This window comes from Gymnoscopelus microlampas (assembly GCF_963454915.1).
Source record: "Gymnoscopelus microlampas genome assembly, chromosome: 5".
In the NCBI taxonomy this organism is placed as follows: domain Eukaryota; kingdom Metazoa; phylum Chordata; class Actinopteri; order Myctophiformes; family Myctophidae; genus Gymnoscopelus; species Gymnoscopelus microlampas.
In genome coordinates this window covers 9,904,186-9,915,806 of record NC_139942.1, presented here as the reverse complement: position 1 = coordinate 9,915,806, position 11,621 = coordinate 9,904,186, and the positions used below count along the sequence as shown (strand labels likewise).

The window sequence follows — 11,621 nt, the reverse complement described above, 5'->3', positions numbered from 1 at the left end:
CTGTGTTCTGGTGAATTTTGGGAGTTTGATAACAAATCCAGGAAGAAAACAGAATAAATTACGATCCAGGAGAGTGTCAGGAGACGTGGTCAAAAACCAGGAGACTCCTGGGGGATCCAGGAGTGTTGGCAGCCCTGTATATAGCATTCAGAGATTGTGGAATAGTTGTCTGGCTACGCGAGACTAGGTAGCATGCAACAGGAGAATGTGCATTTCAAATGTTCTCATATAACTGTAAATAGTCTGTTTGATTAGGCGAGTGCCGGTGTCTGGGTTGATGCACATGTTAGCTACTCCTACTTAACAGTGTGAAATTTGCTTAGGAATTGAAGTGCTTGATATGCAGTCTCCCTTTGACGCACCGTCCCATGCATAACAAACCGCTATAATTACTGTAATGAAATCATTATTCTATTTGTGTATGTTTATTTCTCATGCTCAAATGTTTATGATAAGGGTGCATTTGGGTAAATACACACAGAGAAAAGCATTAGACATTTGTGTTCACGCATACAGATTACAGTCCCACCGTTTAAAGTCTGGAACACTTCTATGTTACAGTGCATGTGTGAAAGACACTTCACTCTCTCTCTTCTATTCAATTGACTTTATTGGCATGAATATTAATGTAATATATTGATTTTAAATAGTATTACAAAATGCCAATTGCATTGAATGCTGATGATGATGATGATACTATGGTGATGATAATATAATGATGATGATGATGATGATGTGTTTACAGGGAGTACAAGAGTCGTTTTACCAGTGAGGAGACAGTGTTGTTCTGTCTCAGGGTCATGGTTGGAGTCATCATTCTGTACGACTACGTCCATCCTGCTGGAGCCTTCATCAAAACATCCAATATAGATGTATGTAAAACCATGACCTTTCACCTCAATCTGACCTTGAACCCATAGCCTGACCCTTAACCCCCAGCCTGACCTTTACCAAACTTGACAAAGTTGCCCCCGTTAAGGTTGACAGAATTCCACTTAGAACAGAATCCTGGATGAATGCTGATATTTCAACCCATTGAGACCTGAAGCCGATTCTACATGTCTCCTAAATCTCAACAGTTTTCTGAAAAACGTTTGCTTCTATATCAGTGGTGCTCAATCTTTTTCATGTCAAGGACCCCCAAAATTATATGTATTTGGCCGCGGACCCCCATCAAAATATTTTGCTCCAGGGACCCCTCAGAAGCAAAGATTTGAGTTAAAAATGTTCGCTTTAAAACAATACATATTCAAAGATTTGCACGCATTTTCACGATTTTTCAAAAATAGCAGATCTACAAGCTCATAGCGCGGCACTCAGTGCTGCGCTATGAGCTTGTATATCTGCTATTTTTGAATAGCCCAAAGTGTAAAATAATGCTTTTTAGCTCAAATCTAAAAATGAGACAGTTCCAGGTCTTAATGGGTTAAAAGCCATCAAGTCAAGAAATTATCTTTTTTTTTTACCAATGAATGAAAACCAGGGAGGAGCAATTGTTCAGCGAATATGCAAGGGATAATGAACAGCGAGCCGAGCAGGTCATTGATGATAAATAAACCTGACAGGATGATTAGGCCTTTATCACTGTTCATTATCCTGCTTATTACACTGCAACTTAATAAAGAAAGAATTAATTTGGCCCACATGTTTTCAAAAACATTCTTGAGTGTACTGTTTAGCTGTAAAATGACATTGTGTGTTTGTTTACATGGCTGCCATATTGAATACGGGAAAAAAAACAAGTACCATTGATTGATTGAGGTGCTCTGTCCAAAGCAATTGTTTGTTCTTCGTAGCAGCGGTCTGCTATCGAGAAATAACAGGCCTCTGAATTCCGTGACTAATGACTCAGAATTGAGCATCAACCCTAAAAAAAAGCAGTCCTTGTAACAACTAGGATACAGTAATAGATAGAACTTAAGCCTAATACTTATAACCTGAACATGGATATCAGTGTCATAATAATTATATCAGATAAACTTGATGTGGCAAACCATTTAAAGGTAGGGTAAGTGATTTTCTTTGGTTAAAATAAGTAAAATAGCTCTATATTCTGACAGTACTCATTGCTATAGAGTGTTTGTTCAGTAACAGGAGTCTCCATGTCTCTCCAGCTCTTTATTAAACAGAAAAGGCATTTTCAGGTCAGGATACTAATTTTATCCAATCAGGATAGAGAACTCAGACAGGATACTGATTAAACAAGTGCAATTGGAGGTGATGACACAAAGAAATGAGAAGACTAATTTGGAACTGGAACTCTATAAAAATGAAGCTGATAAATGGGTACTCTCTCCTGATTGGCTGAAGACGGGGGGGACTCCTATTACTGAACAAACACTCTATAGCAATGATTACTATCAGAATATAGTGCTTTTTTTTTACCCAAAAATATCACTTACCCTACCTTTAAATATTTACTTCACCACTATTAGCCAATTCATTGATAAGCAAGTTGTCTAGCCAGTCTGGTTGCTATGGAGAAAGTCATGTTACGTCCAGTGAAGATGTACATTTTTCACTTAGTTATTTCACGCAACATTATACAGAAATATTTACATAATTAAATAACTAATAACAATTTACCAGTAATATTATCAATATCAGACTTATGTGTATATAGGATGGGGCCGTGTCTGATAACATGAATATCAAATACAGGATCTACATATTGAACCAAACAACTTAAAAACTGTCTGAGGTGCACACAAAAGCCGGAGTAGACTTTGAAATGACCCCAGAAGTGTTTTAAAGTGAAATACCCCTTTAGCATTCAGTGATGTGTTTCAGTGATGTGAGGTGTGATGTGTTTATTAACACATTGGGTGCCTGGATTTTTTAATAACAACTTTCCGTGGGTGCCAGCATTCTCCCCATTGACTGCGCTTTGCTGTTTAAAGCTCTAGACTCCACGACGAGCAAATCTACGTAAAAAAAAAGCATCCATTCATGTAGCGCGATGACCCTGGCTACATCCTGGAACGATAACATTTCACTCGCGAGTTACAACGGGGGGGGGGGGGGGGGGGGATCGCGCATCGCGCATGACAGGTTTTCCCCACTGGAAACAGATTCGGAGATACAGACGTTTTAAAGAAGGAAATAGACAGGAAGCGGATGGGAAGCCATGTTTTTTTTTACCGGTGATCCATCTGGCCTATCCTTCTCAGGATCACAATGGGTACTCCCAGAGCTGCTCTCGTCCCTCCCGTGTGGAAAAAAACTAAAAAAACAAAAAGACACCAAAACCGTTTTAATACGGTTTTGGCACTCCGAGTAACTTTTTGCACCTTTTGCAAAACCGTATAAATACGATTTTGGCACCCCATGTGTTAAATGATGTAATGTGAGGTGTGATGTGTTTCTTTCAGATGAAAGGTTGCATCAAGGTCCTGAAGGAACAACCTCCAAACAGTGTGGAGGGTCTGCTCAACGCTCTCAGGTTCAAACACACATTATTATTATTATTATTATTATTATTATTATAAACAGTGTGGAAGGTCTGCTCAACACTCTCAGGTTCAAACACATCTTTATGATTATTATAAACTGTTGTAATGGTGTGTGTAATGCCTCAGTAGGCTACACCGTATCCTTGTCAAATCACAACAGAAAGGTCAACTTCATGTATTACATCTCTAACTCAATATCTGACTAATATGACGGTCAATAAGATCAATTATTGATTGAACTTAACACAATAATCAATCATATTTTCATTTGAAACCATTTATTTTCCCTTCATGAAGATTCTTAAATGCATCTTCATTAACATTAGACATTTCAAGGCTCAACTATGCAAAACTCTTGTTATAGTGGAAGGAATACAGTTTAATTATTATTATTTCACTGTGAACAATATTCTATATCAGCCATTTGAGCGTTTTAAATGATTTATAAATCAAATGTAGATTGTATGAAACGTGTGTTTTCTCCTCAGGTACACGACCAAACATCTAAACGACGAGTCTACCTCCAAACACATCAAGAACCTGTTGCAAACCAATTAATGGACATGTGTACTAGTATTACATACTGTATGTATGACTGTACCTGTGTGTACTAGTATTACATACTGTATGTATGACTGTACCTGTGTACTAGTATTACATACTGTATGTATAACTGTACCTGTGTACTAGTATTACATACTGTATGTATAACTGCACTGTACTAGTACTACATATGTACATGTGTACGTCTGCAGGGAAGGGAGGGGCTTTAATATTTTTGTATGAATTTTGCAACAACAGCAAAAGACAAACTTGGATGTGATTTTTGTTTGTGATAACCAGTGTATTTTTTACTATAATGACATTACTTTTCCAAGTAATGAGCAGTATAACTAATTGCTATAACATTTCAGTAATAATATTACAGCTAATAATAATTAGACTTTCATCCCACAGGGTGAATTCAGTTTTCAGCTTCACCCAGCTGAGTGTGATTGTTGTGGGGTGGGAGGAGCAATTAGGGTTCAAGTCTTTCTCAGGGACACCTCGACACATTGCCAGGGCTGGGAATCAAACCTGGGACCTTCTGTTTCCCAGGCGGCCTCTCTACCCATTCAGCTATAGTCACCCCAGTTACGGTTACCCTTCCCCAAAAAGTAACTTGTTCAAATGTTCACACGCCTTGGTGGAACTTTGGGTGGAGATGGTTAGCGTCTTGATGTGTCTAAGATAGTGTTAATTTAACCAAATGAATGGACCTGTTCTATTTGTTCACTCTTATCAACACTGAGGATTTTACAGCATCATGGCTGTAGAGAAGAAAAACAGTGATGTACTGCAAAGTCAGGATATTCAGTCATTTTATAGGGTGTAATAGGAACTCTATATAACTATATAAATAGTAATGTTGGCAGGGAGTAATAAGTAAAGTATTGATATTACTTTTGGAAAGAGTAATGAGTTATATATTACCCTTTTCTTTTTAAGAAGCCCAACACTGGTGATAACATGAATAGATCTCTGTCATCAAAGTAGTTTCTCATTCTCATAAAAATGCTTCATTCCTGACATTAGCTGGAGCACTTCACCCATTGTCAACCTCATCTTCATATAATTGGTCCTCACTGATGCTCTTTAAAGATGGCACCATTCTCTCATTGGTAGGCTGTGGGCAGTTCAGAAACCTGTGATATCATCGGTAGGCAGGTTTAGTCATTTCAAACAAGATTTCAAAACTATTTAGTTTTAGCAGTTTCTATTAGCGTAGAATCATGATGTCACTGGTAGGCAGGTTTCTGATGTGTCCACAGCCCACCAATGAGAGTGAATAGACAGACTGTGCCATCTTATAAGGAGCACTAGTGAGGGGCAATATAGATAAGGTTGAACATGTGTGAAGTGCTCCTTTAATATTAATCCACATTACATTTACACCTGCTATTAATGTGTCCATTTCATTCATTGTTAATCCCAGCTGTCATGTCATTACAAAATAATTAGTCTAATTGGATGGAGTTAATTAGTGTAATGAGTACAATCAGTGGCATTACTGTCATATTATCTATCTGCTGTCTAATATCCATGTTGCCGTGGTAACTGATGTTACAACCAGTCCTGCTGTTAACAGTGAATGTATTGATGTGTGTAACCATGGCGACAGGACTAGCATCCCTTGCTTCAGAATCCTGATAACATCCCATAGTTTATCCAGGTGTTTTTAAACAGCTTAATGTTTACATGTCCAGACACATAGACACAATACTGAAGATTAAAGGTGCAGTAAGTGATATATTTGTGTTAAAATCTGTTAAACAGCTCTATATTCTGATACATACAGGATACAGGATATACAAGTGAAATTGGAAGTGATGGGAAAAACATTTGCAGACAAAATTGGAATTGGAATATAAATCTGATGCTGAAAATGTATTTTTGTGGGGTTCTCTCTTGGATTAAACTGGTATCCCAACCAGAATTATATTTTTCTGTTTTATTAAAGAACTGGAGAGACGGGGAGACCCCTGTTACTGAACAAACTCTCTATAGCAATGATTACTATCAGAAAAAAAGAAGCTTTTAACAAAAAACTTTTTTAAACAAACTATCACGTGCAGCACCTTTAACAAAACATAGCTGATGTTTCTGCATAATGTCATATTTGTACATGACAGCATGATGTTGATATGAGTTTTATTAACACAAGTCTCAGGTCATATGATGCTACTGAGTGAGTAGAGGTTGCTAGTTTGAAACCGAGAGCACCAGGGATCAAATGTCACTTTGTTTTCTTGTTTTAGTGTTTGATGTCAGACCACTGGAAATAGTTAGTTGATCAACGGTACTTTACATGCCATAGTGCATTTATAAAAATACATTGGAGAAGATATATTTTTTAAATAAGCATTGGGATCCAACGTTTATTTTAAAACATTGTGCTTTTTACTCTTTGATACATAAATGTTAAATATGGTACGAGCGACATCCTCATTATAATAAATGTGATATTTTGCTTTACTTTGAGATGTTTCATTGGCCAAATAAAGTTTAATGCATTTTTGTTACATGTTGTTTGATTAGTTCTGGATTGAAAAGAATCACAAGTAACATTTAATATTTTAATCTGTCTGATCATAATTGAACTATATATAACATTGTTAATACAAACAATGTATACATTCAATGAAGAAACCTTGAATCTTGGTATAGCTGCACACTGATCACATGAAAAGACCGTTAATCATTTTAGGGTTAGCTCGATTTTCAGGCCTGAAAATCTAGTCCTATATTGTGCTGATGAAAGCAATGGTCAGCGATGTATGGCCATTTGAAGTGTTAAACACTGCTGTAACACTGCACTCCAGTATGTGTGGAATTTAGGTTTATATGTGACTGTTGTCATGGCAGACCACTGAACAGTGTTTGTCACAAGTTTGTTGCGGATTGGAGCAACGGTGCACCTGGCAAGTCTGCAGACCTACATCCTTGTAGAACAAATAACCAAAGCAGCAGATACAGACACATTTCTTAATGCTTTTGAATATTTTTGAACCTTTTATAGCCTAAAGATAGGCCCACAATTAGATACAATAAGTATTTCCTGTCAAACTACTTCTCCAAAGTGAGTGGCACCCACAGCCACAACACTAGAGGGAGCCACCATGATCTGGTTAGTAGGGTCCGAAAGTGAGGTTCTGTGACCATCCTTTGGCAAGTATGTTTTTACGATTGATTTGACCTCTATGGACCCTTTAGAAAAGATTTAGCCCCCAGGTCCCTCCCAAAAATCCCGGCATTTTTTGCAAGACAGCCAAATTCAAAATGGCGCCCGGCGCCATCTCTAAAAATTTACTTTTGATCTGGATGACCTAGAATCATGTATGAAGGCACTTTTCCATACAAGTCAACCATGAGGATTCCAAATCTGACACAATTTTAATTGTCAGACCTCGTTTTGACTCCGAAATTCAAGATGGCCGACATCCAGTACAGTAAAAACTTATACCCAGGGGGCAAAGAACCAGATGGGCTAGAAATAAAAACTTGGTGTCTATTTCATGGTTTCAGAGCATGAGAAACTCAATGGAATACTTATCTTTATGATTGGGTGTGTCTGGACCTTTAATTTGCATATTTCCAAGATGGACGCCACGCAAAAATGAGTGTTACTTTGACTTTTACAGTGACAGCTGACTGTTATGGCAAAAAGTCTGCTTTTTAAGTAATATGAACACATTTGGTCAGTTTGAGCTTTAATTTATATGTTGTCAATATGGCAGACCGCAGCAGTGGAGACTAACCTATTTACAGTGAGCACATCATCCATGATCAACATATCTACAGGACAGTGTGCTGATTCCACATCCACAGTCAAGGACGACTTGATGAGTGTGAAAGAACTGGGTCTGAAGGCACTGTGTGAGTCACTGTCCAGTGAACAGAAGAAGACAAGAATAATGAAGCTTAACACTTTCTACACTCAAAACACAAAATCTAAACAATCTAAGGGGAAAACCTCAGCACCTGGCAAGAGCAATGAAATTACTGCCCTCCTGCGCATGACCCTAATCATAGCCAGTGGTGGAGAACTCAACCTTGTTGACTTTATAGGCAACCACGAGTGCAGTGACTTCCCCCCTTCCCTCTTCCAGGAAGATGGCAGGATGAGAACAGGTACCAAGGCAAGCCTTGTGAAGGTCCTGAAAGAGGAGACCAAAGTTGCATGTATCCCTGACCTGCCTACAGAAGACAGAAAAACAGCAGTAGTTATTGATGCCATGTATGCCATGCGCCATTGGTCGTTCCTGAAAGGTGAAGCATTTGGAACAATCGCTGAACGATACCAACGTCTGCTGTTGAATGATGTGCCTACTGGCACAGAGATCATTCACTTCTGTTTTGACCGGTACTGTGGACCTAGTCTTAAGACAGCTGAGCAAGAACACAGATATGCTTGACCAAAACCTACCAAAGAATATGAAGTCAGTATGCATTACACAGCTCCAGATCCTCAGGAGTTTTTTGCTGTGTCAGCTAACAAGGCAAACCTATTGAGTTTCCTCTGTGACGAATGGTGTGAAAATGAGAAACTTAAGTCGGCCCTTGGTCCAACACATCTTTACCTGGGTGGGGGGTTTAAAGAAGAGACAAGGAGTGTGGTGATCAAGGAGGGGTCTATTGAAGATGTCCCTGCACTAGAATCCACACAACAGGAGGCTGATACAAGAATAATACTCCACACCCTGTACAGTGTCCAGAATGACAAAGTTGACAGAGTTGTCAGAATCAGAATCAGAAGACTTTATTGCCATGACATGTGAACATGTTAGGAATTTCATTTGGTACAGCGGAGCACAGTTTACAACAGACAGAAACAACACTCCCCAACACCACAGCAGCCATGGGCGGCGCTGTCATCCATGCCAATGACACAGACATCATCATCATGTGCCTTTACTATGCAGCAACCCATCTCCGATGCCTTCCAGAGCTGTGGGTGAGAACAGAGCAAAATTCATACCTTCCTATCCATCAAATGGTATCAGCACTGGGTCTCGCACAGTGTCGTGCCCTGCCCTTTATCCATAGTTTAAGTGGCAGAGATACTGTACCACCAGCTATCCCTTCTTCACTGGGAAGAAGGCATGGTTCAAGGCCATCATGCGTCTGGATCTCTGCACTTGAGGAGTTTGGTGAAAACTCTTATGATTCCCTCTCAGATGACGTCCATCAATCAGGCACGAGACCTCACAATTGCTGTATATACATCCAAAGCGGACCACCAGGAGGATTTTGACCTGAGTAAGCTTAGAGTGTACAAGTTCCTCAATAATAGATCAACCCTCTTAAAGCTGCTGCCCCCGACAGATAATTCCTTTGACCTGCACCTGAGAAGAGCTGTTCTAGCAACCATAATAGATAAATGTGCACATATCGCCAAGCCGGATATTCCTTCTTTCACAGAGTATGGATGTTCTCTCAGTGCTAGCAATGCAGTCCCCCTTGCATCTACCGAGCCAGCCTGGCCTGTGTCAATGAACAAGGCAATATCATGCAGCTGTATCAAAGGCTGCCAGAAAAACTGTTCCCGTGCAAAGAAGGCAATTCCATTCTACTTAGGATGCCGTTGCCAGGGACTGGAGACACGATGCAGCAGGATCAGTGCAACATGACAACAGTGACAGTGAATAGCATTGTACCATAGTATCATTGGCTTTAGAAGCAGGCAAGACTGAACCATAGAGGTCAAAATGAACCTTTTGTAGGCAACCTCAACTCCGCTTTTACTCTATTTGTCACTAAGTAGTCTATCTTTTGTTATGTTACTTGAATGCATACCACTATGTTAATTTGTATAGCCCTAAAGTTGAAGTTTTTGGCAAGTCTTGGAGTGTGCATGTGTCTGTTTATATTGTATTTAGTTTATTAAAATGATACATAAGGTACATTGTGGGCTTTTTCTCCGATTTTTCTCTGCAATCATCCCCACAACTATAGATCTATAAATCAATAAATGGAAAATGTAATACCATACATTATTTATGACTGCAGCCATATTGACAACATATAAATTAAAGCGCAAAGTGACCAAATGTGTTCATATTGCTTAAAAAGCAGACTTTTTGCCATAACAGTAAGCTATCACTGTAAAAGTCATAGTAAAACTCATTTTCGCGTGGCGTCCATCTTGGAAATATGCAAATTAAAGGTCCAGACACACCCAATCATAAAGATAAGTATTCCATTGAGTTTCTCATGCTCTGAAACCATGAAATAGACACCAAGTTTTTATTTCTAGCCCATCTGGTTCTTTGCCCCCTGGGTATAAGTTTTTACTGTACTGGATGTCGGCCATCTTGAATTTCGGAGTCAAAACGAGATCTGACAATTAAAATTGTGTCAGATTTGGAATCCTCATGGTTGACTTGTATGGAAAAGTGCCTTCATACATGATTCTAGGTCATCCAGATCAAAAGTAAATTTTTAGAGATGGCGCCGGGGGCCATTTTGAATTTGGCTGTCTAGCAAAAAATGCCGGGATTTTTGGGAGGGACCTGGGGGCTAAATCTTTTCTAAAGGGTCCATAGAGGTCAAATCAATCGTAAAAACATACTTGCCAAAGGATGGTCACAGAACCTCACTTTCGGACCCTACTAGGTACTACCTAAATGTAGAACAAACATGAGGACGAGAAAACAGAAGGTCACATGACTTTGTTTTTCTTTTTTGTCTTTTAAGAGTGTTGCTGAGACGGACAGGTTTTTGATTTGTATGTCATTTTAATGTCATGAATGTTATATAATAATATTTATACTTAATTGGGGTGAGAGAATGTGTCATCTGTGCTCATGTTCACTTCTCTCCCACTTTCAACCTGATGTCTCTCTCTTTGGGCGACCAAACATTTTCTTTTCTAAACTGTCTGGTATGAATATTGTGTACCTGTGACCTTTGACCTCACAGTCACAACAGTGTGTATAACAGCTGTTTAATATGCACACAGGACCCACCCCCACACTTCCTCTTGATCAGAGGGAACAGGAAGTGAGTGCAGAACAGCGTCTGATTGGATGAGGTTTTTTTTTAAAAGCTCCTTTTTCCTCCAGAGGAAATGATACTAACAGTCTGCATGAATGCGTGCACGCGCGCGCACGCACGCACACACACACACACACACACACACACACACACAAGCGTGCACACACAGAGGAGACAGAGAGAGGCACACAGGGACACACACACACAGAGATATACAGTAGATAGAGAGAGACAAACAGACAGACAGACGGACATAACAAGCTCACAACACGTCGCTATATCATGCAGCATGTTGCGAGCTTGTAGATTTACCAATAGCTGAAATAAGTGGTCAGAAGAGATTTTCAAGTGGGCCCTGATCCAGAAAAGGTTGAGAACAGCTGATCTTGTACATGTATTCACATGAGAGGAAGGGAATCAATATCATTTGAGTGTGTTGGAGATGCTGTTACAGAATGTAACATTAGCCACCGTGTTTTTCACCAGACCTCTGTGAAGTTGACACCCCATATGGCACACATAGAGCAGAAAAGGCACAAAAGAATGAGACCACTTTGGTTTGATTAGGAGTAACTAAATGTGGGGTGCAAAGCTCAGCAAAGTCCATAAAGATATAACTTAAAATATCAAAAA

General features: G+C 39.3%; 1 protein-coding gene across 2 annotated transcripts in view; it reads left to right on the top strand.

Moving 5' to 3' along the window:
* LOC311045888 (CYFIP-related Rac1 interactor B-like) overlaps positions 1-6,514 on the top strand; it is a 25,472-nt gene extending 18,958 nt beyond the window's left edge. Inside the window, exons 9-12 of one of the 2 annotated variants that reach the window (XM_084057956.1) lie at positions 746-872; positions 3,372-3,442; positions 3,941-4,059; positions 4,173-6,514. In XM_084057956.1, coding sequence (XP_083914082.1) covers positions 746-872; positions 3,372-3,442; positions 3,941-4,010 — 268 coding nt within the window. In that variant the 3' untranslated portion in view covers positions 4,011-4,059; positions 4,173-6,514. Of the gene's footprint in view, positions 1-745; positions 873-3,371; positions 3,443-3,940 lie in introns of both variants that reach the window. The other variant, XM_084057955.1, reaches the window with a different exon arrangement.
* Positions 6,515-11,621: the final 5,107 nt, after the last annotated feature.